A 23,902-nucleotide genomic window follows, 5' to 3' on the forward strand; every position below is an offset into this window, starting at 1 on the left:
GTTTCCTAAAACAGTTTGCAGGGTGCCCTCCAGCTCCCCCATCAACCCCCCTCCCTGCTGAGGGCCTGGTTCAGTAGGTAGGGGGCGGCACCGAGAATGTGTGTTTCTAGAAAGTGCGCAGGTGTTGCTGCGGCTTGAAATAGGCAGGATTTGCTAGCCTTCCCAGACTTCTGCTGTCAACCCAGCCAGGTCGTACTCAAAGTAAGGTACCTCCCGCACTGTGGGTTCACAAAACCATACCCCCGAGGTTCCTCGGATGCTAAAATTCCACTATCAAGAAACTTACGCCTCCCATATACAGCTGGAAATATCATTAAAATGCAAGTGTCTCGAAGACTTGACTGGTGTTTTTTTGTTTTGTTTTGGTTTGGTTTTGTTTGTTGTTGTTGTTGTTTTCCAGATGCAGTTTTGCTGTTTCGTCCAGGCTGGCACGATCTCGGCTTACTGCCTTCTGGTTTCCAATGATTCCTCTGCCTCAGTCTCCTGAGTAGCTGGGATTACAGGCATCCGCCACCACGCCTGGCTAATTTTTGTATTTTTAGTAGAGATGGAGTTTCACCGTGTTGGCCAGACTGGTCTCGAACTCCTGACCTCGTGATCTGCCTGCTTCGGCCTCCCAAAGTGCTGGGATTACAGGCGTGAGCCACTGCACCCGGCCAGGTGTTTTTCTTATAAACCACTCTAGGAGGGTTCTGATCCTTTGGTAGAAATCAATTTGACAACCTTTGTTTAGGGTAGAATTTTGGTGCGGAAGACAAGATCCCGAGAAAGAAGAGAAAGTGTGGAGGGCTCCTCTAATGGATGGAGGCCAAGAGTGTGCTGCATGTGGCACTAAGAGCCGACCTCGCCCACTTAATCCTTCACCAGGGGAGGCAGGTGTTATTTCTCTCCTGTTCGAGATCCCGCTGGACGTAACCGTGGATGGAGGAGACTGCGGTCTCACGTACTGGTTTGTTCCGCCCTAGTTGGCATCTAATTTTCCTCTGGGAGAAGAACGTGATTGCTTCTCAGAAGAAAGAAGAATGAAGTGCCGGGACAAGAAGTGGTTTACGGATGAATGAGGGAGGGGAATTCACAGTTGAGAGAGCATCATAAGAAATGTCCTGGAGGAAGGGATATAAATGCATTGTGTGTAGATAATAACAACATTCCCCGTTTGGTCATGGGGTAGATGAATAATGAAAGACAGTGCAGGAAATCAGGCGTGGCCTGGAATACGGATCATGGCTTTGAACCCTTTACGAGGCTTACACTGTGTTCAGGAGCAGTGGACATGCATCCGGGGACAGGGTTTGAGGACGGGAGATGGATGTAATCCCAGCTTCGCTTTTAAAATGCGCCCATCAATGACAGACTGGATAAAGAAAATGTGGCACTTAGACACCATGGAATACTATGCAGTCATAAAAAAGGATGAGTTCATGTCCTTTGCAGGGACATGGATGAAGCTGGAAACCATCATTCTCTGCAAACTAACAAAAGAACAGAAATCAAAACATCGCCTGTTCCTATTCAAAAGTGGGAACTGAACAATGAGAACACATGGACACAGGGAGTCGAGGGGTGGGGGGTAAGGGGAGGGAGAGCCTTAGGAGAAATACCTAATGTAGATGGTGTGTTGAGGGGTGCAGCAAACCACTATGGCACTTGTATACTTATGTAACAAACCTGCACATTCTGCACAAGTGCCCCAGAACTTAAAGTATAATGAGAAAAAGAAAAAAAAAAATGTGCACCTGGCATTTGGTGTGAAAGGCAGGCATAGGAGGTACAGAGGTGGCTTCAGCAGTCTAGAGAAATAGTAAGGACATGGGAGAAAGCATGGACGACAGTCACCCTGCTCGCTGCCACCCTGCTTGGTGCAGGAGGGGACCCCAGGCCACCTATACAGTCAATGCCTTCCACGCTGGCTCCCACCACTCCTCTCCCACTCTTCTCCTCTCTGACAACTTGGCCCCTTTACTGTGTCTCAGATCCGCCAAGACTTTTTCCTCTTTCTGTAAGACTTTACCCCAAATATTGTATATCTGACTCATGTTTTTCAGTTCTTGACTCAAATGTCACCTTCTCAGAGAGGCTTTGTGGAACTAAAAGTTAAAAAAAACATTCACCCTGCAGACTTCTAGCGTCTGACAGTTGAGAGACAGCTTACATTAGATTAACTCTCCTGTGAACAAAAATACTCTAGAAAACCTATGAAAATACAACTATGGGAAGGCAATGCAGAGTCACTCAAAGCAGGCAGCATCTGGACGTGGAGGAAGACACAGGAGATAGGAGCCACCCTGCATGACAGCTGGGCACCCCGATTTCCTCCCCTGGGCCCTTCCAAGTCCATGGAATGCAGGGGACACTGGCCAAGCAGAAGGCAGCTGTCCTATGAGGCTGAGGACTTGCTGCCAGAGACTGAGGTGACCAGAGTGGCTGGTACTGGGGTGAGAAATCCTGAAAAAGAGGGAGCCATGTGGGGAAGCCCCAGCATCTGCTGACAGAACGCTTTCATAGCCTTGCCTGCCTCCTGGTGTCAACATGCATGAGTGAGACTCCAATGAACCTGCTGGGGAGAAGCTGCTGGAAGGCTGGCATGGCTGAGCAGAGATTCCAGCAGCTCCCCAGTGTTGAGGAGACAACTGGAGTTCAAACCCCACACTTTAATGAATTTGGCAAATCAGGCTCTCCATTGAGACCCAATGCTTAAGTATTATATAAGCACCATATTCCAGAACCAAAGCTTTTACCTTAGGATTAAGGACAACATAGAACCATTCTAATAAAGTCTAAAACCAAGCACCCACAGAATCAAAAGTGATTGCAACTTGCCTGCCTGCTGGCACAAAGCTCAGCTTTTTCTGAGAGAGGGTACAGAATTCAGAATTCTGTAACATAGCATTCACAATGCTTTGCACAGAATCAAGACTTACTAGACATGCAAGTGAAGAAGGAAGATGTAATCTGTAATCAAACGGAAGAAAATCAATGGAAACAAATGAATGAATGTTCTGATGCTGAAATTTGCAGGCAAATTATTTAAATAAGTAGCATAAATATGTTAATTTATATGCAAGAAAACTAAGATGTAATGAGTGGAGAAATGGAGGACTTCAAAAAAGATATGGAAATCTAATGATGAGCGAAGTATAAATATTAAAAGTAAAAATTTTGGTATGTAAAATTAAGCATTTATCAGATGGAGAATATAAGGAAGGATCAGGGAATATAAAGAAGTGTTGATAGATGTAGAAAGTAAAATGTTCCTCTTCAAAGTTTCCATTCTTATTAAAGAATAAATCATAAGTGTTAGAAATAATAGTTTCTTTTAAAGACTAGCTTTATGCTAGACCTGCTCACAGGCACGTAGTACATTCTATATCCTTGTACTTTAACCGAAATATCTGTGCTGGATGTGCTCACAGGCATGTCCCATCTCACAGCCTGTACCCCTTCCTTTTTGGGAATGTTATTATTTTTCTAAATCCTTTCATAAGCAACTTCCTATTTTCCTTTGTCTTTCCATTATTTTTACCTATTTAGAAAAGTTTTAAACTAAGATTAGCCAATCAGGTTTTAGTTTAGATTGTAAGGTCTGGTTCCAGCCAATGGAGACAGGACACAGTAGCAGGGACAAACTGCATAAGGAATAAAAATTGCTTCCCTCCTTTGTTCAGATGTGCTCTCACCATTGTTCCCTCTGCGATGAGCACCCTTTCTGCAGAAAGTACAAAAAGCCTTGCTGAGATAATTAAGTTTATGTTCAAGGGCTATTTCTTTGCAGCACCAGGGAACACGCGTTCTGTTTCTAAACATTTTTACATATAACATAGATACCAAAGTTAAGGCATGGAAAATAAAGTTTCTAGGACAAGTGCACAAAACTTCAATCTTCACCAGGAAGGTAGTGAGCAAAGGGAGAGAGTGCAACTGCAGTCCAAAGAAGGAAAAGGGAAGATAGGGCAGGAGAATAGTTTAAGAAATACTGGCCAAAAATTTATAAATCTAATCAACCACATGAACCTGCATATCTAGGATCTCGATGAAACCCTAGCAGGAAGCCAGGCGTGGTGGCTCACGCCTGTAATCCCAGCACTCTGGGAGGCTGAGGCGGGTGGATCATCTCAGGTTATAAGTTCTAGACCAGCCTGACCAACATGGTGAAACCCTGTCTCTACTAAAAATACAAAATTAACCAGGTGTGGTGACGCACGCCAGTAATCCCAGCTACTTGGGAGGCTGAGACAGGAGAATTGCCTGAAACTGGGAGGCAGGGGTTGCAGTGAGCTGAGATCACACCATTGCACTCCAGCCTGGGCAACAAGAGTGAAATTCTGTTTCGGGAAAAAAGAAAGAAAGAAAGAAAAAGAAACCCTAGCAGGATAAACACACAGAAAAAATCGCACCAAGGCATACTACTAAAAACAAAAGTTCAAGGGAAAACTTCTTTTGTTTTTTGAGGAGGAATCTCGCTCAGACTTCCCATTTCCACTGCTCTTCCACCTTCCCTACAGATCAGTGTTTCTATCTGGTAACACCTCCCTGAGCTGTAGACCTCCCTTCAGCGTTGCTGGGGTATGGATCTGCTGGTAACAAATCCTCTCAGCTTTCACTCAACTGAAAAAAATCTTATTTCACCTTCATTTTAGAATCATCTAGTTAAGATTCTAAGTTAAGGATTTTTGTCTTGCAGCACCTCGGAAATGTTCTTTCATTATCTTCTCCTTTTATGAGAAGTCATTTACCCTTCTGATTAATTTTTGCTTTTTTCTTCTCCTCCGGTTGCTTTTAAGATTTTCCCTTAAACGGTGTGGTGGCTCACGCCTGTAATCCCAGGACTTTGGGAGGCTGAGGCGGGTGGATCATTTGAAGGTCAAGAGTTCTAGACTAGCCTGGCCAACACGGTGAAACCCCATCTCTACTAAAAATACATGGTGACTGTGCCTATAGTCCCAGCTACTTGGGAGGCTGAGGCATGAGAATCACTTAAACCAGGGAGGCAGAGGTTGCAGTGAGCCAAGATGGCACCACTGCACTCCAGCCTGGGTGACAGAGTGAGACTCCAACTCAAAATAAATAAACAAATGAAAATAAATAAATAAATAAATAGATAGATAGATAGATAGATAGATAGATAGATAGATAGATAGCCAACAGAGGAGAAAGAATGAAGTACTAAAACATGCTTGACCAGCTCAAGGCAATATAGGTAAGACAGAACAAAGGTAGGATATAAAATAAATAGCAAGATGGTAGCCCTAACAGAACCATATCGATAATTACATAAAATTTAAATCAACTAAACACTCAGGAGGCACAGGTTGTCAGGATGAATATTTTTTTTTTTTTAAAGAAGGATCCAGTGACACGCTGTTTACAAGAAGACACTTGCAGGGACAAACAGGATGAAAGCAAATGAATAGAGAAACACACACCACGCAAACAGTGACCTTGAAACGCACCCTCCGGATAACCTCAGTTCGTTTTCCTGTGTGCTTGGCAACCCCTGTTTCCTGTTCCCAGTCACACAACCAGGCTGTGTTCCCTAGTGTTCCTTGCAGTCACCCAGCGGTGGTGTAGGTCGGGCCAAGGGACAATGAGTGGAAGGGAGGTGCATCATCACCATTAGGCACCAGGAAGTCACCAGAAGCCCCTGCCACAGGCTTCCCCATGCTCTCTTCCAGTTCCAAGTGGCTGGAACGGAGACCACCCTCAGGACAGGGGCCACATATGGAAGAGGGAAGAGCCACATGCTAGAAGCAGCTGGGGACCTGGAATCACTGTGGAAGGAGAGGTGTCTGGCCAGGGGCACTCACCCTGTACTTTTATGACAGCAACAAATAAATATGTGTGTGTGCATGCGTGTGGGTGTGTGTGTATGTGCATGTGAGTGTGTGAGTATGTGCGTGTGTGTGTAGCCACTGAGATAGCTGTTTCATTTTGCTTTACTTTAATAATACTCTGTACTCGTATTTACTTTGCAGCCCACATTGCTTTCTTGAGATATATGATCTGATATTATAATTATGCATTCGTTTGATTGTTTGTCTAGTTGGTTATTTTCTGCTTGCCCTCAATAGAACAGGTGTCTAGAGCACAAGGACTGGTCTTTCTGTTCCTTACTGCACCACAGGGCATAAAACAGTACCTGGCACATAGTAGGTGTTTATTAAACACAAGACCTTTTTCTCTCATACTTGTGAGACCACAACAGTTGGAAGCCAAATCCTTGCGTGCTGACGCAAGGAATGATGCTATGGAACACCCATAGGCAGGCCGGGGGTGGGGCAGGAGCATCTGTAGACCCTTAGGGAGCTCCATGGACCCCGTTTACTCATCCTTAGCAAAAATGCCCTCAGAGGCCCAGCAGCCGACCTGTGCCCGGTCCTGGTGATAGGGGTGGGTCCTTCCATGGTATTTTCTTGCTTACTTTTATGTCTCGCACAGAGATTACTCTGTGGATTACTTTGTTGTTTAACAAAGTTCGAGTCAAATGTAATTTTGTTCAATGTATTAAAATCCCAATTTCAAAACTCCAGTGCTTCCTTGAGACTTGAAATTTGGCGGATAAACGTTGTTCTACCTGTAACAGGCAAATGTTAATAACGTCCTTGATGAGGCCTGTAAATAATTCTTGGTCCATCACCGACTTAGTTCATTTAACAGTTTTGAACATTTTGATTGCACTTCCAAAATGAATATGTTTAAATTGATGTTTTAGTCCTTCAGCTTTCTACCTTTAGCAAAGCCTTCTGAGTATAAAGTAGTTTTTCAAAATCTAATAATTTAAACATAGGACTGTGATGAACTTAGGGGAGGTCTCTTAAATGTTCCAAAACTGTACGCACTAACTCGTTCAATTCCTCGATTTCACACTTTCAAATTGGATTATCAGGGTGTCACTGACATAGGCCAAATTCTCCACTACTCAAAATACCAAATTGGCATAGATTGCTTTATGCTAAAATATTCATACTATGAAATTCAATTTCTCGATCCTGTCTAGACTTTAGAAGAAATGCACACCTACCCAGGAGGCCGTCTCTACTCAGGGAGCCCAGGTGACTAATGGCCAGGGAATCTGGGCAGCCTGCCGTGGGCTTTTAGCTACCAGTTCTGAGGGGCTTACTGTTTCTGTGTGAGTCTTGCCCATGACACTTTGGTGAGAAGAGAAGGTGCCAGGAGGGAGGCCACATCTCCGGGTTCCGTTTCCACACACCCCTGGGAGTCTGCCCTTCCCAGCCACGTTCTGCTCACACTGGGTCTGGCACGGTCAGAGTCGAGGCCTTTGAACGGCTTTGTGTTTTCAGGCCCATAGGATGCCAGGGACCTGGAGCTGGTCTGCCATGGAGGAACCTCACAGGGCTTTTTCCACTTGGGTTCATGATTCTCACCCTTCTGACACCTGCACAGGGACCAGTGGTGGTGCAACTGGGGCCACAGCCTGCCACCTCTCCCTCATGGGACTGAACCCGAGGCCAGCGTTTCTTCAGGATTTTGCTCTCCTTTAAGAGGTGCGGATAACCTCACTTCGAAGCTGGGGCCAATTCACCAATTACCCTGTTCAGGGGGCAGGTGTCCAGTGGCCCCTGTGAGCAATTTCATGCCACCCTTCCCCACCCCTGCCTCCGCTCCCACCTGAAGCTGCTTCTGTCTCATTCACACTCCTGCCTCTTTGCAGCACTGGCTTGGACAGGAACCTGATCCAGTGCCCGCGTGCCGCTCCTTGGCAAGGCTCCTGGTCTGCTCATACCACTTTTCTCCAGCCAATGTCCTCTAGGGTTGGAACCAACTCCCTGCATGCTGGCCCAGGGAGGTCCCTGGTAATCGTCCTGCGTCCCTCTCCCTCCCCTGGGAACCACCTCAGACTGCAGTGGATGTTCCTAAATTTCTGTGGACTCACAGCAGCTTCTCGGTCAGTGATCTCCTCAAGGGCTGGATTCCACAAGCCCTTCTGTCCTGCTGCGGGCCTCAGGCAGGGTTCCCGCCAAGCTTTCCCTAAAGACACAAACAGGCAGGCCTTTCCACACCGGCCTCAGGGAGCCTTCTGCTGGGCAGAGCGTCCCTGCCAAGGGAAGCCAGGCTCGTTAAGTGGGAAGTCTGTGGGGCCTGCGGAAGGCAGCAGCCCTGAGGCTGTTCCACTGCCAGTTGGTGCCACCAAGCCGTCAGGAGGGAGTGGCCTTCCCCACTGTGGTTGGGAAATGGAGACAGAGGTTACAGTGGGCGGCTGCAGCCCTATAAGAACCACGGAGTTCCTTCAGTGGCAAAGACCGGAGCCACAAAGGCTGAGCCAAGCTGCCGTGGCCATGGGACCTGCTCTCCTCGCCCTCTCCTTCCTGTGGACCACGGCCTTGACTGAGGACACCTGTCCAGGTGAGTCAGTCCCCTGGGGGTTAGGACCTTAGAGCGATCACATGCTGGGAAGCTGACAGCGGCCACCTGCTGACCACTCACGGCACGCCAGGCCCGGTACTACGCCCTTTGTGAAGGTTCCTGCCTTAGTTTCTCAACAGCTCGTTTTAAGCCTCACACTTTAAAGAGCAGACAGAGGCTCAAAGAAACAGATGCAGCCTAACACAGGGGTTAGGAACAGAGCCCTGGGGCCAAACGGGCCAGGTCCCAAATTCAGAGCATGGAGCCGGGGAGCCTCCCCGGGGCCGAATCCTTCCCCACTGAAGGGCCGTCCTGAGAGTCCCACCAGCTGTGTGAGGAGACGGCGGGCGTACACGGCACTGGTGGGGATAGGCCTAGTCAGAGGCTGTGCCACGATCGTGTCACTGGAAGACCACCCCGCTGGACGTGGCCAGCAAAGTCAAGCCCCAGCTCTGCAGGGAAGTTGACCTGAGATGTGCCAGGCACTGGGGACAGGTGGTCCCCACTGTGTCCCTGATGTAGTCTAGTGAGGCCAATGTGGCCCCAGGGCTCCAGACCTCCTTCCCTGAGCTCCTGGGGGCACTCAGGTGATTCCCAGCAGCTCCACCTATAGCTCTGCCTTCTGGGGGAGGCTCTGGGCACCCCTGCATCGTGGCCATGCTGGAGTACATTGCTCTGAACTCAGAACCCGGGATGGCTTCCAAAAACCCTGGTGGGCCCCATGGCCTGAGCCTGCTTGTGGTGGACCAGGGGACCAGGGCAATGATGGGTCCCGTGGAGAAAAGCCCCGAGTGGGGCTAGGAAGAAAATGCACACCACAGAGGCCCTTCCCTGGTTATGTTATGAGTGAGTTAACTTTCTTCCCCCAAACCTGTCTTATTTTCTAGACTATCCAACATTACTAAGTATTCTTTTTTAATGAGAAAAATTAAGCAAATAAAAAAGTGGTCTACACTTGCTCTGACCAGTGAGCCAGGGGTGAGGACAGATTAAAAAAATAATCCACCAAGCAGTGGCAGCTGCCGTGTCTCCGGTGAGAGCGCTGCTCCGTTCCCCAGTCTCTAGGAGCGCCCTTAGCAGGGCATATTGATTTCATAATCAACAACATGAAAAATAGTTTTTCAAGGAAGTAGAAAACCCTTGGTTTGGCTCCAGCTGTGCCACACCTGGCTCTGTGTCCTTGGACCCCACACTGCCCCTCTCCAGAGGACCTAGAAAGCCCCTTCCAGCCCAGTAATTCCACAACCACATTCCCAAGGTCTGGGAGGGAAAATGCTTTGTCAGCCTCAATTCCCCAAGTTTCTTAGAAACACTGATTGTCGTTGGTTACTGCAAGTGCCCACTGTTTATTAAGCTCTTTCTAAATGCCACAAATTACACTAAGAGATTAAAATGCACATTCTCTAATCCAGCCCTGGCCACAGCCTTGTTATTATCCCCACTTCGCAGCCCAGGGCACAAAGCCCAGAGGAGTTAAGTGACTTGCCCCAGGACACACAGCACTGAGGAGATGGGGCTCCCCTAGGTAGAGTTGGCCTCCAACGCCAGGACTCTGCCCCCCATCACATCTCCGCCTCACCAGTGCCCGAGGGGTGAGGACAGACCAAGGCCCCAGCAGAGCAGAAAACCTCACTTCCGAGCCACTGTTGGGCCAGCCACTGAGTGGGCGCCTGTGTTTCTCTACAGAGGTGAAGGTGGTGGGCCTGGAGGGCTCTGACAAGCTCACCATTCTCCGAGGGTGCCCGGGGCTGCCCGGGGCCCCAGGGCCAAGGGGAGAGGCAGGCGCCAATGGAAAGAGAGGTAGGTGCGGGCCGGCTGGGGAGGCCAGGCACGGTCAGCGGAGCGGGGCACTGGCTCTTGCTCCTTTTGAAGCTAGATGCTAAGTTGGGTAACACCCCCACCGTGGTTCATAGATTGAGAGCCTGGGTCTGGCCCCTGTTAGAGCCAGGGACAGAGCTGACTCCCAGGGCCCAGTGGGCGTTCTGAAAATGCCTTAGTGGGGTGCTCATCTTTTAATGACTTAATGAGTGCCCAGTGAGTATTTTGGCAGAAAACTTGGTTTCAGTCCTGACCTACCATCTGCTGTGTGGCCCCCTGCAGGACTCTGATTCCCAGTCCCTATTCTCACCTGGCCTGTGGGGCTAAACGTCTCCCAGGGACCAGCTTCAGAGGAGGAAGCTGCCGCTAACGGAAGTGAGGAAACGTTTTTAGGTTCTCACGCCTGGAAGGGGAAGAGCCAGGACTCCACCTATGTTTTCTGGGAAGGGCTCCGAATTTCCAGGTCCCGGCCCCTGAGTGAACAAGAGAGCCTCATGAGGCCTGGGTCCTGGGTCTAGAACTTTCTGGTGCAAGGCAGGCAAGCTCAGGTGGGGCCATGGTCACATCGCAGCACGAACAGGATCCCGGTCATGACAGGAAGAGTCATAGCCGCCAGCTCCAGGGTGGGTCCTTCGGGTCCTGGGCAGGGAGCTCTGTTTAAGATGGTGTCTTTGGAATTTGCAGGAGAACGCGGCCCCCCTGGACCCCCTGGGAAGGCAGGGCCACCTGCGCCCAAGGGTAAGGAGGAGATGAGAGTGAGGAGGGGCTTCGAGGCCCTTCCAGACTCAGCTGCAGAGGAGCATGGATGAGACCTCTGGGGCTGCCATACTGTCCTCGCCAGAGCCCATGCCTGTCCAGGAAGGACTCCCGGGACTCAGTCCAGGGCAGAGATCTCAGTCTGGGGGAAGGGTCTTAGTGTGGGGGAGGGGTCTCAGCATGGGGGAGGGGTCTCAGCTTGGGGGAGGGGGTCTCAGTGTGGGGGAGGGGTCTCAGCCTGGGGGAGGGGTCTCAGTGTGGGGGAGGGGTCTCAGCCTGGGGGAGGGGTCTCAGTGTGGGGGAGGGATTCTCACGGGGAGGGGTCTCAGTCTGGGGGAGGGATCTCAGTCTGGGGGAGGGGTCTCAGTGTGGAGGAGGGATCTCAGCCTGGGGGAGGGGTCTCAGTGTGGAGGAGGGATCTCAGCCTGGGGGAGGGGTCTCAGTGTGGGGGAGGGATCTCAGTGTGGGGGAGGGGTCTCAGTGTGAGGGAGGGATCTCAGCCTGGGGGAGAGGTCTCAGTCTGGGGGAGGGGTCTCAGTGCCAGAGCATCCACCTGTGGGTGGGTCTGAGACCAAGCCTTCCTCGTCTAAGGTCAGCATCAGCTGGGGTGGGTGGGTCAGGGTAGTCCGCTCACCTCTGCCAGCCCCTCTCCTCCCATCTCACCTGTCATCTCACTAGGCAGGAGGCCCTGTGCTGCCGCCTCGTGTCTCCTGCCCCCTGCAGGTGTTGTCATTTGGGGGCACTGTTTCAAAACAGGTTGGCCAGAGTGGACAGGGAATATTAATGACAAGCTCTGATCAGAGAGAATGTGTAAACATACACTAGATACATTCAAATAGAAATCTATGCATCCCACGCAGATAGAAATACTATGTATTTATCTGTTATGTGCGTATAATATATCAAATAGAACGCATTTTCTGAGGCATGTGTTACAGATTATTTAGAAAAACCAGAGCGACGTGCTGCAGGGAAAGCAGCCCCACATTCACCCCTCCTTCACCCCCGAGCTGCTCTGAGCCGTCCTGGGTGCGCTGTGAGAGGAATCTTTTCTCTCACTCACCTGGAGGCTCCGTCATACTTTGCCCCTAAATGTAAATAAATGCCTATCTGCCCAGACCCCACCTCACCCCACCCTTCGTGCCGCATCTATAAACACAGGCCACGCTGGAGCCTCTGGGGGCTCAGGGGAGCCCTGAAGCACCAAGCTCCCTCTAGCTTAGACAGGTGGCAGGAGGAAGGGGCCAATGAACGCAGGCACAGTGACTCTGCTGCCTCCAGGGACAAGAAGGGCCACAGTTACCCCAGATGGCCATGGGCACTGGCAGCTTTTCTGGAGGGCAGTGGCCACCTGCATGCCAGGAAAGTGAGGCAAGTGCCACCATCTTCTGCTCTGTGCTGGGGACAAGTTATCTGACTTCCAACTCTTCGTGTGTTTGCCTGTCTGTCCCCATCTTCAGGAGACGCTTGGGAATCTGATCGATGTAACACAGGTGGGTGGCAGGACCCAGGATCCTCCCGCTCCACCTGCCCTATGGAACCCAGCCCAACCCACCCCGACTTGCACCCACCAGGAGCAGGGCAGCATTGGGATGTTGTGCAGTCCCAGCCCGAGGCCTCTGCCCTTTCTTCCCTCTCTGCACTGGCCAGATCCACAGGACGGTGGGGCCTGGTCCCCTGGCAGATGCCCCTGGAAGGAGCAGGGCATGGCTTTCATGGTTGTGTGCTACAAAGAAAATTGGAATGTACCCGAAAGGCCGGGTTCCCGGGAGGTGAAGATGGGGGAAGCAATAGGAGGTGGGAGGGTCAGGCCGACTGGGCATGGCCATCACAGCTGCATGACGCTGGGGGCCATGTCCCTGTCCAGGCCTGGGAGTCCTGCTTTGTCCACACAGAAGCCTGTGGCCCTGCTCCTCCCTCCCGGGCCTCCCTCCCACTGCCCCTGCCCTGCCCGGGGGCCCCGTCCTGCAGCCACTCCCTGGGTTCCCTTCCCAGGCCCACGTACCTGCAAGGACCTGCTAGGCCGTGGGCCTTCCCTGAGCGGCTGGCACACCATCTACCTACCTGACTGCCGGCCCCTGACTGTGCTCTGTGACATGGACACGGACGGAGGGGGCTGGACCGTGAGTGGGGGACTGAGGGGCCCTGGGCAGAGGCGGTCAACCTGGGAGACCCAGAGTCCAGGCTGTACACCTGGCCAGAGAACACACTCTGGAATTTTCTATTCCCCTGGTTGAGGACAGAGATGATGGGGGAGGTGACCCGTAGGTAAAAGTCTAGGCCATGGGGGAGGCTGGGAGGGGCCTGGTGCTCTCCTGCTGTGTGGCTTGGGGCTTGTTGCCTCCCCTCTCTGAGCCCCCATTTCCTCCTCCATCCCGTGGGGTCTGTGAGGAGACCAGGTGGGCGTGCTGGGGACCCCAGCCTGCGATGCTCTGCCAACTACAAATGCTGCTCCTCTGGAGGGCGGGTCCCCCGTGCTGTGGGACGTCAGTCTGTCCCCCTGGCTCCTGTCCCCTGGCTCCTCCACAGGTTTTCCAGCGGAGGGTGGACGGCTCCGTGGACTTCTACCGGGACTGGGCCGCGTACAAGCAGGGCTTCGGCAGTCGGCTCGGGGAGTTCTGGCTGGGGAATGACAATATCCACGCCCTGACCGCCCAGGGTAGGGCCACTGCTGGGGCTTGGGGGTCAGGGGGCCCTGAATGGGGGTGCCCCTGCCCCTTAGGCCTGGGCTTCCTGGAACATAAGCGCCTCTTAGCCCACAGGGGATCGGGCCCTGAGCGCACTCAGGGTGGCACTGGGACCTCCGAGGGCTGCGTCCCCTGCCGCAGGCTGTGGCGGCATCGGGACAGGAGAGGGTTAGAGCTCCGGGCTGAAGGCCTCTTCAGGTCTTGGCCCCACTGACATCTCAGATCCTGAGCATGTAGAGAAAGAGAGAGACCATCGGGGCTTGGCCCAACCCCCAGCCCTAACTTCACTTCCCACTGTCTCCCCGTCCTAAAGCTGCTGTCTCAGGGGCAGAGGGACATTCCTCTCTGGGACCCCTCCTCTCATTCCTCCGGCCAGACCACAGCCCTCAGCAGGAGTGAGGACAGCATCTTCATCCTCCCACCACCAGCTCCAGCGTATCAGCTGGTCCCTGATCCTGGGGAAACTGGAAAATGGTCCCTTTCCTCCCCAGGAGCCCATTCCGAGCTCCTAAGCCACCTCCTCGTGTTTGCTGTGACCTTTCCACGTAAAGGAAGGACTGCAGTATTTTCCCACAGTGAGGATCGGTGACCTCACAGCCCATTCCAGGGAAATGCACAGTTCCTTGATGAAGTAAAGTGATATTTGTAGGAGGGGGGAAACTCCAGGTTCAGCGGGTGGACCTGAGGGAGTAGGTCCTCCCAATCCCTCCTACCACAGACGACTTTCTGCATGAACTTGAGGAAACTTTCTGTGGATCACAAGTTCAGACATCTGAAAACACTCCAATTCCCACCTCCGGTTCCTAGAGGCAGAAGGGCCCTTGGGCTGGGAGCTTGAAACCTTTCTCCCACAGGAACCAGCGAGCTCCGTGTAGACCTGGTGGATTTTGAGGGCAATCGCCAATTTGCTAAGTACAGATCATTCAAGGTGGCCAGTGAGGCGGAGAAGTACAAGCTGGTCCTGGGGACCTTTGTGGAGGGCAGTGCGGGTGAGTGTCTGTGTGGGCTGAGTGGCCTGGGCCTCTGAGGGGGGCTGGGGAAGGGGAGACAGCGTGCTCAGCATCTGGCTATGCCTCTGCTGTGTGACGTTGGGGGGTGACTTAACCTGTCCAACCCACAAACCCACAATCTGTTCATCCGTCAATTCACCCAGTTTATTGTACTTGTGAAAATTATGATCCACATGTCATAAAAAGTACAATACGTAGTGGCTATGATTATTTGCTGCCATTATTGATGAAAAATGGGGAAGATGATAAGTCTATTTCTACAAAGACTGAATCCCTACACTCTGCCGGAAGTCACTTTTCCCCTCTGCTGCCCCACCCAGAGCCAGGCAGTCTCCAAGTGTAGGAATGCCTGTTAGCTGGCTGAGCAGACCAGGCAAGGAGATGCCAAAGCTGCCGTCCCAGCAGAGCGCGTGTTCCCTGGGTGGTGCCCCTTGGAGTTGTGCAGTGCACAACGTGGGCTCCTGGCCATGGCAGCTCTGCACTGAACCTAGGATCCAGGCTCCCTGGCACTTCATGGAAAATGCCCTATTTTTCCCTCTGAGCAGGTGATTCTCTGACATACCACAACAACTACCCCTTCTCCACCAAAGACCGAGACAACGACCAAGATGCTGAAAACTGTGCTGTGCGCTATCAGGGAGCCTGGTGGTATGCCACCTGTCACCTGTCAAATCTGAATGGTGGCTACCTCGGGGGGGCCCATGAGAGCTTTGCAAATGGCATCAACTGGAATTCGGGGAAAGGGTACAACTACAGCTACAAGGTGTCAGAGATGAAGGTGCGGCCCACCTAACCCAGCGCTGAGGTCAGAGGGTCTCTCCACGCACCCTGGCTGGAGGAGCGCATCCCTTAGCCTTCACCAAGAGGGCAACGTGGGTATCGTGGCCCCCATCCTCATGGAAAGAGGGAGCTCCCACCAGTCCCTTGTAGGCATGGCCCGCAGAGCTTTGCGCCCAGTGCCAGCGTCCAGCCCCCTGTCTCCCATCTGCAAGGTTAGGCGAAGCCCCAGCGTGCCTCCCTCACCGCAGCTGTCAGTGCTTGCTTGCCTCACAGGTGATCATGGAATGCCATGGCTATTTGCCCTGCCCTGACCACTGGCCATGCCACTGTGCTGCTCATCCGTCCTTGCTTCCCTGTGACTTGGCCCTGTGGGTGGATCAGATGCCCTAGGGCTGAGGGGGTTTCCCATTGGCTAAGACAAAGTAGGGCCGCCCTGCCTGTTTGTGAATAAAGTTTTATCGGCACAGCCATTCCCATGGCTTCCATATTGTTTCTGGTTGGTTTCTATCATCTCTGGCAGTTTCCAAATGCCAGGCAGAATAGAGTAGTTGGGACAGAGGCCATATGACTCACAACTCCTAAATTGTGTGTTAATCAGTCCCTTACAGAGAGTGTTCGCTGACCCCTGCACTCACAGCCACCTGACCCCGGCTGCCTGGCCCCTGCTCTGCCCACTTGGTCCCCCTGCAGGGGCTTCCTGCCACCTGCCTCCTAGGGTCCCCTGTTGTACCAAAGGTGATTGCATGCACGTGAATCCCTCATCAAGAATGAAGCAAAGATTTGAAGGAGGCAAGTGGGTGAGATGGATCTGAGACCACGGGAGAGGGAAAGTCCTCCTCCCTCAAGCATTTCCTCTTGGAAGTAGCCGGAAGGCTGAGCCCACAAAACGGTGGGTTGCATAAGGCCTGACAACACCTGTTTTTCTCCTAGTCAGCCAAGCAGGCCCTCTCCTGGGACCACCTGCCCGAAGCCCAGACCCAGCAGAGGACGGAGGGTTCCCCCCAGCCTCAGTCTGTCTCTCCTGGAGAGGGCTCAGACCCCTGCAGGCTCCTGTCCCCACCTCTGGAACTCAGGGCCCTCTCTGGGCCCCTGGCTTTGCTTTTGCTTCTGTTAGTCTCTCCCAGGCCTCCTTCTGCCTTTTGTCTGCTCCACTCAACTCGCCAGGTGGAAATGCAGGCAGGTCCAGCGCGGCTGCTGTACAGATGACTCTTCTCAACCTGTGACCTACAGGGACCCATAAGCCTCCAGCAGAGCCCTTGAGGGGCTGAGGCCCGCAGGGGAGGGTGTGCGGAGCATGGAGGAGCCTTGGCTCCTGCTCTCAGGTGCTCCTGGTGCAGGTGAGGGTATGTGATCATGGAACAGGCCCCTCAGATGGGCACCACACTGTTCCTGAGCTCCCGCTGTCTGCAAGCACCCATAGACTGCATAAGGGGGACAGACAGCTGCAGGAGGTGGGGGGCCCACAAATTCCTGTTGTTAGGGGGCTTCACATGGGGTGGGTTTGCCCCAGGCCTGGGAGGATGAATCGGATCTGACTCTGGTGGTCCTTCTGTCTACTCTTGGACTCCCCCGCAGACAGCCCCTGGACTAGGCAGGGTTCCTCTGCCCAAGGGACATCCTGGCCTGAAGGAGTTAATGTGGAGGTGGCTGGTGGCACCTGGCAAACCCCCTGCCGTGGGACACTGGATGCCAGCTTCCCCGAGTTCTTCTGGCCGCAGCTCCGTGTGGGAGACAGCGGCCGCCAGCACATTGTCCCCGCTGAGGCAGCAGGTCTTGCAGCCCCACGGCTGTGACTCCATTGCCTGGAGCCTTGTCCACCCGGCCCTAGTGTGGGTGCAGGGGTCCGTGGCTCACTGGGAGGGCTGAGGATAGACCTGGGAATGGCAAGGGCCAGGGGGTGCCCAGAAATTCCCAGCCCCAGCCTTTACCCTGGGGGTCCTGACGCCTGCCACTCCCTGCCCCTCCACCGCCTGGCCTCTGAGTTCAGCTTCCCCCCTGGGGGGTGCCGAGCCCACGTTACCTTCGTGGAGGGAGGCCGCGCCTGAGTGGCAGCAATGAGTGTTCTCGGGGGTGCCCTGGGTGCCTCCCGTACTGAGCCCCAAGCAGCCACAGTGAGCAAGGGGACCCTACCCTGAGCACAGAGCCCTGCCCCGCGGAGGGACAGCCAACCCACTGCTGACCGCACAGCCGCTGTGCTGTGATAAAGGAAGGGGGACTCGGAGAGCACGGTGTGAGCCCCCAGACTCTGAGTCATCACAGATGCTCCCAGGGGAGGGGAGAGGACGCCGAGCCCCAGAGGAGGGAGAGGTATCAGGACGAAGGTGGGGTGGGAGGGAGGCGGGAGGGAAGCTGGCAGAAGGCAGCTTGTGCGCTTGGAGCCTCCTCCCTTAAGTGGGTCAGAATCCTCACTGCACAGGCCTCCTCCCGCACCAGAACTAGGCTCGGTGGTGCCCTCCCTCCATTCCCCACCCAAAGGCGCTGCCCTCTGACCCCGGAGCCGGGCGACCCCATTCCCACTGCAGCCGACGTGCTTTTTAGTTTCCTTGCCCAAAGTGTGTTTTGTTTTCTAATACGCCTTGTATTTTTATTTACTTATTTGAGCACTACGAAAGACGCTGAGTGGGCAGGCCTGGGTGTTATTACGGTTGCCACTCTTCTATAATTTACTCAGAACGTGTGATCCGAATCAGGCAGGACCGTATTCCTCGTCCAACCCAGTGTCCAGCGCTGAGGACTGGTGGAACGGGTTGTCTCTGCTATGGATTCCCACAGCTTGGCCACCGAGTGTGGTTTTCGCGGTTTGTGGTTTCTGGGATCGCTGACCACATCCTGGTCTGGGGCCACTGTCTGGGCCATCCCTGCGTCCTCCTGCTTGGCAGTTTGATGGGGGGGCACATGCCTGGCATCTCGAGGGTCCCACTCGCCGGGTCACCTCATCATCCTGACCAAGAAAAGGGCAGGAAGTAGAGAGGAGTGGGACTGGGCTGTGCTGCTGCTGCGTGCTCACTCCCCTGTGACCGCACGCTGAGCCCACACCCACTCCTCTGTTCTTCGCCTCTCTCTGGCTCTGGGGCCCCAGACCCTCTGGGACCAGGGAGCTATGCAGAGTGGGCACTGGGCTCCCTGCTCGGCCCCTCCCGAGCTCCTTCTGGAACCCAGTGCCGAGAGGGAGGATGTGGGTCTGTGGGCAGGTGGAGGACTGTGATGGGCAGGAGTCCTGGCTGCCCCTCACCCGAGAAAAAAGGCCCCTGAGAGCCATCAGAAAGCTTATGCTCTGGGTCCCGTAGGATTTTCTTTTCTAAGAGCCTACAGGAGTGTACTTGACATTGAATAAGCTACAAGGCTTTGAAGTGTACAACTTGAGTCGCTTGACAGAGGACGCACCCGTGAAACCAGCACCACCGTTGAGACAAGGAACAGATCTGTCACCCCCAGAAGCTTCCTCATTGTAATCCCACCTCCATCCGGCCCCACTCGTTGTGTCCCCAGGCAATGTCTGCACTTGTCTCTGTCAGTACAGCTTGTTTTCCTAATATTTTTTATGAGTGAAATCATATACTATCCACTCTCTGTTGCCTGTCCTCCTCTCCTTGGCAGACGTATTTTAAGGGTCATGATGTTGTACTGTGCACAGCGGTTCGTTTCCTTTCACTGCAGAGTCACACTCCGTGTGTGGATGGACCACAGCTGTGCATCCATTCCGGTGTTGATGGACATTTAGGTTGCTTCCAACTTGGGCCACGACAAACCAGGCTGCTATGAACCTCTGTGCACAGGTCTTTGTGTAGATATATGGTTTCATTTCTCCTGGGTTAATATCCAGGCTTGGAAATTGTTGGATTGTCCAGTAGGTATATTAGTCCATTCTCACACTGCTCATAAAGACATACCCAAGACAGGGTAATTTATAAAGGAAGGAGGTTTAGTGGACTCACAGTTCCACATGACTGGGGAGACCTCACAATCATGGCAGAAGGCAAAGGGGGAACAAAGTCACGTCTTGCCTGGCAGCAGGCAAGAGAGAGCGTGTGCAGGGAAACTCCCCTTTATAAAACCATCAGATCTCGTGAGACTTGTTCACCATCAGAACAGCACAAGAAAGACCTGCCCTCGTGATTCAATTACCTCCCACCATGTCCTTCCCACATGGGAATTATGGGAGCTACAATCTGAGATTTGGGTGGGGATACAGCCAAACCGTATCAGCAGGTATGTTTTTAGCTTTTTGTGAAATTGCAAAGCAGTTTTCCAAAAAGGCTGCCCTGCTTCGTCCAGCAGTGCAAGAGAGGCTGGTCTTCCACATCCTTGTCAGCACTGGGTATCGTCAGTCCTTTCAGGTTGAGCCATTTTCACAGGGGTGTGGTGACGTCTCATCATGTTTTGTTTCCATTTTCCTTATGACCAATGATGTCGAGCATCTTTCATAGGCTTATTTGCTTTATATCCATACATCTTCTTCAGTGAAGCATCCTTTCACATCGTGTGCCTGTTTTCCTAATTCGAGGGTTAGTTTTGTTTTTACTGAGTTTGAAGAGTTCTCTCTGTGTTCTGAGTACTACCCCTTTATCAACTGTATGTGATTCATGAGAGCCTATTGCTGCTGTAAGATAATTACCACAAGCTTAGAGGCTTACAATCACAAAAAATTATTATTCTACAGTTGTGGAAGTTAGAAGCCTAAAATCAAATTATCAATAGGGCTGGATTCCTTCTGGAGGCTTCTGGGGAGAATCTGCTTCATTGACTTTCCCAGCTTTTAGAGACTGCTGCATGATAACTCATGGCCCCTCCCTTCATCTGCAAAGAGTGTGGCTCCAAACTTGGCTTCTGTCCTCATTGCCTCCTTTTCCTCCCTGACCCTAACTCTACTGTTCCCTATTTAGAAGGACCCTTGGGATTACATCAGGCCCACTCAGAGAAGCCAGGATCATCTCCCCGGGTCACGACCCTTCATCTCATCTGCATTTTGCCATGTATGGTCGATGGGCTTTGGGGCCATTCTTCAGCCTGCAACATACGATTTGCAAATATATTCTCTGAATCTGTGGCTAGGAAAAGTCGATGATGTTAAGCTGCCTATTCTCCTGAAATTGATCTGCAGATGCAATGCAGTCTAAATGAAAATCCCAGCAGCCCTGTTTTTGTACAAATCGAAGTTGATTCTTCAATTTGTACAAAAGTAGGGCTGCTAGGATTTTCATTTGAACTATGGCTTTCTTTTTATTCCCTTAACACAGACTTTCAAATGGCAGAACTTTTTTTTTTCTTGAGATAGGGTCTTGCTCTGTCACCCAGGCTGGAGTGCTGTGGCTCAATCTTGGTTCACTGTAACCTCCACCTCCCAGGTTCAAGCGATGCTCATGCCTCAGCTTCCCAAGTAGCTGGCATTACAGGTGTACATTAACACTCAGTTAATTTTTTGTATTTTAAGTAGAGATGGGGTTTCACCATGTTGGCCAGGCTGGTCTCAAACTCTTGGCCTCAAGTGATCTGCCCACTTCGGCCTCCCAAAGTCTTGGGAGTACAGTCAGGAGCCACTGTGCCCAACCCAAACAACAGAATATTTTAATTTTGATACAATCCATTGATCAATATTTTGCTTTTGGAGATTATGCTTTTAGTATCCTTTCCAAGAAACCATTGCCTAATTCCAATGTTTTCTTCTGGAAGTTTTGTCTTTTCTATTTCCCACTGAGGGCTATGATCTATTTCAAATTCATTTTTCTACATAGTGTGAGGTAGGGATCAATGTTCTTTTTGTTACATATTCAATTAGTCCAGCACCACTTATTGAAAAGTCTAGCTTTTCTCCACTACATTTCCTTTGTGCTTTTATCAAATATCAATTTCCATATCCATGTAGGTCTATTTCTAAAATCTCTATTCTGTTTCATTGTTCTATTTGTCTGCCTTTACATCCAAACAACCACTTTCTTGATAGTGTTGCTTTATAATAATTCTCAAAATTAGGTAGTATTGACCCCTCAAATTTATTTATTTATTTATTTATTTATTTATTTATTTATTTAAGATGTTTTGGTATTCTACATCCTGTGTTTTTCCATATAAATTTTACAACCAACTTCAGTTTGCATTTAAAAAGCTGCTGGGATTTTTGTTTGGCCTGTGTTGCATCTGCAGATCAATATGGGGAGAATAGGCAGCTAAACATTATTGAATCTTCCTATCCATGAACTAGGTATAATCTCTCATTTACTTAGATCTTTAATTTTTTCCAACAATATCTTGTAGTTTTCTGAATAGGTCTTACACATATTTCATTGGATTTATCCATAAGTATTTTATATTTTAAATAGTGTTTTAATTAATTTCTGATTATTCATTGGTGATTTGAAAAAAAATGGATTTTATATATTGAGGTTATATACTACAACCTTGCTAAACTCACTTTGTACTTCTAGTAGAGTTTTCACAGATTTGATCAGATTTTCTACAGAATCATGTCATGTGTTAAACAAAAAAAAGATGGTTTACTTCTTCCTTTCCTAACATGCATGATTTTTTTTTCTTGCCAGTGACACTGACCTCTAGTACCTTGCTGAGGACCTCAGCACCTTGCTGAGTAGAAATGGTGGGAGTGGATGCCTTCTCTTGCTCTTGGTTGTTCTAATTGCATTCCTTCAGTCTTGTACCATCCAACGTGAAGTGAACTGTGGGTTTTTTTGTGGATGCCCTTGAACAAGCTTCCTTCCATGGTAGACAGTCCCCAGGGCATCCCCCAGGATCCTTGCATCTCATTACTCACAGCCATGTCTGGTCCCCACCGGCCCCCACCCTCCTTGAGTGTAGAGAGAATCTGTGATTTGCTTCTAACCAACAGAGTATGGCAAAGAGGAAGCTGTGCATGTGATTATGTGCACGTGATTATTGCATAAGATGGTATCTCCCATCTTGCTGGTCTTGCTGGAGTCTCTCACTCCCTTGTTGGTTTTGAGGGAGGAAGTGACCATTTGGGGAACCCCATGGGACAGGAATTGTGGGTAGTCTTTAGGAATAAAGGGCATCTTCCAACCAAAAACCAGCAAGAAAATGGATCCCTCAATTCCTATTAATACAATGACAAGGGTTTGCAGTCTGCCCCTCAACTGAACGAGCTTAAAAACAGACCACTCCCCAGTTGAACCACAGATAAGGCTACAGCCCTGTCTCATACCTCGATTGTTGCTTTTGAGACCTTAGCAGAGGACCCCACTAAACTGTGCATGGACTCCTGACCCACAAAAACTATGAGATAATAAACAGGTGTTCTTTTAAGCTGCTAAGATGTGGTAATTCTTTACACAATGATAGAAAATGAATGCTTTCTATTCTTTATTTTTGGAGAGCCTTTTTTCATCTAGAATGGATGAAAATGTTCAAATCTTTTTCTGTTTCTTTTGAGATTATCATATATCATTTTTTTTTTTTTTTTTGAGATGGAGTCTCGCTCTGTCGCCCAGGCTGGAGTGTAGTGGCCGGATCTCAGCTCACTGCAAGCTCCGCCTCCCGGGTTTACACCATTCTCCTGCCTCAGCCTCCCGAGTAGCTGGGACTACAGGCGCCCGCCACCTCGCCCGGCTAGTTTTTTGTACTTTTTAGTAGAGACGGGGTTTCACTGTGTTAGCCAGGATGGTTTCGATCTCCTGACCTCGTGATCCGCCTGTCTCGGCCTCCCAAAGTGCTGGGATTACAGGCTTGAGCCACCGCGCCCGGCCCATATATCATTTTTAATTTGGTAAGATAGAGAATTACATTGATTTTCAAGTGGTAAACAAACATCCTATTCCTGGGCGAAACCTCATTTGCTCATGACACATTATTTTCATAGACGGGTTCAGTTTGCTAAAATTTTGCTTACAATTGTGGTATCTATGTTCATGAGGGCTATCAGTCTATAGTTACTTTTTTCTTGCAATGATTTCTATCTACTTTTGCTATTGAAGAAATGCTGGCCTCATAGAATGAGTGATGAAGTAGTTGCAACCTTCTGATTTTCAGAAAGAATGTGGGAAGGATTGTTATTATCTCTTCCTTAAATATTTGGTAGATTTCATAAGTGATGCTGTCTGGGCCTGGAGATTTTTTTTGCTGGGCTCTCTATTCTGCAGACTGTCTATTTCTTCGTGGACTCTCTTGTCTGTTCCATTGGTCTATATGTCTACCTTCACATCAGTACCACATTATCCTCATAAACTTCTTTATAATAAAAATAAAGGCTTAACTACAATTTCAATTTATTTTATATGTATAGTTTTGTTTTGTTTTGTTGTGAAATAGAGTTTCGCTCTTGTCACTTGGGCTGGAGTGCAATGGTGTGATCTTGGCTCACCACAACCTTCGCCTCCTGGGTTCAAGCGATTCTCCTGCCTCAGCCTCCTGAGTAGCGGAGATTACAGGTGCCCACCACCACACCAGCTAATTCTTGTATTTTTAGTAGAGACAGGGTTTCGTCACGTTGGCCAGGCTGGTCTCAAACTCCTGACTTCAGGT

General features: G+C 50.7%; 1 protein-coding gene across 1 annotated transcript; it reads left to right on the forward strand.

The window, feature by feature from the left end:
- Positions 1-7,542: 7,542 nt before the first annotated feature.
- On the forward strand, positions 7,543-16,029 carry LOC103239661 (ficolin-2-like). Its single transcript, XM_073022214.1, has 8 exons — positions 7,543-8,361; positions 10,048-10,161; positions 10,864-10,917; positions 12,396-12,428; positions 12,931-13,058; positions 13,465-13,594; positions 14,477-14,611; positions 15,178-16,029. The coding sequence occupies exons 1-8, from the start codon at positions 7,758-7,760 to the stop codon at positions 15,423-15,425; spliced, it is 1,446 nt and encodes a 481-aa protein (XP_072878315.1). The 5' UTR covers positions 7,543-7,757; the 3' UTR covers positions 15,426-16,029.
- The last annotated feature ends 7,873 nt before the right edge of the window (positions 16,030-23,902 follow it).

Source organism: Chlorocebus sabaeus, chromosome 12 (genome assembly GCF_047675955.1).
Source record: "Chlorocebus sabaeus isolate Y175 chromosome 12, mChlSab1.0.hap1, whole genome shotgun sequence".
NCBI classification, from domain to species: domain Eukaryota; kingdom Metazoa; phylum Chordata; class Mammalia; order Primates; family Cercopithecidae; genus Chlorocebus; species Chlorocebus sabaeus.

Coding starts and splice junctions, on each gene's coding strand:
- LOC103239661 (XM_073022214.1), top strand. CDS start 7,758: ATGTCCTCTAGGGTTGGAACCAACTCCCTGCATGCTGGCCCAGGGAGG. Junction 12,429..12,930: donor ATCTGATCGATGTAACACAG/GTGGGTGGCAGG, acceptor TTCCCTTCCCAG/GCCCACGTACCTGCAAGGAC. Junction 13,059..13,464: donor CGGACGGAGGGGGCTGGACC/GTGAGTGGGGGA, acceptor GCTCCTCCACAG/GTTTTCCAGCGGAGGGTGGA.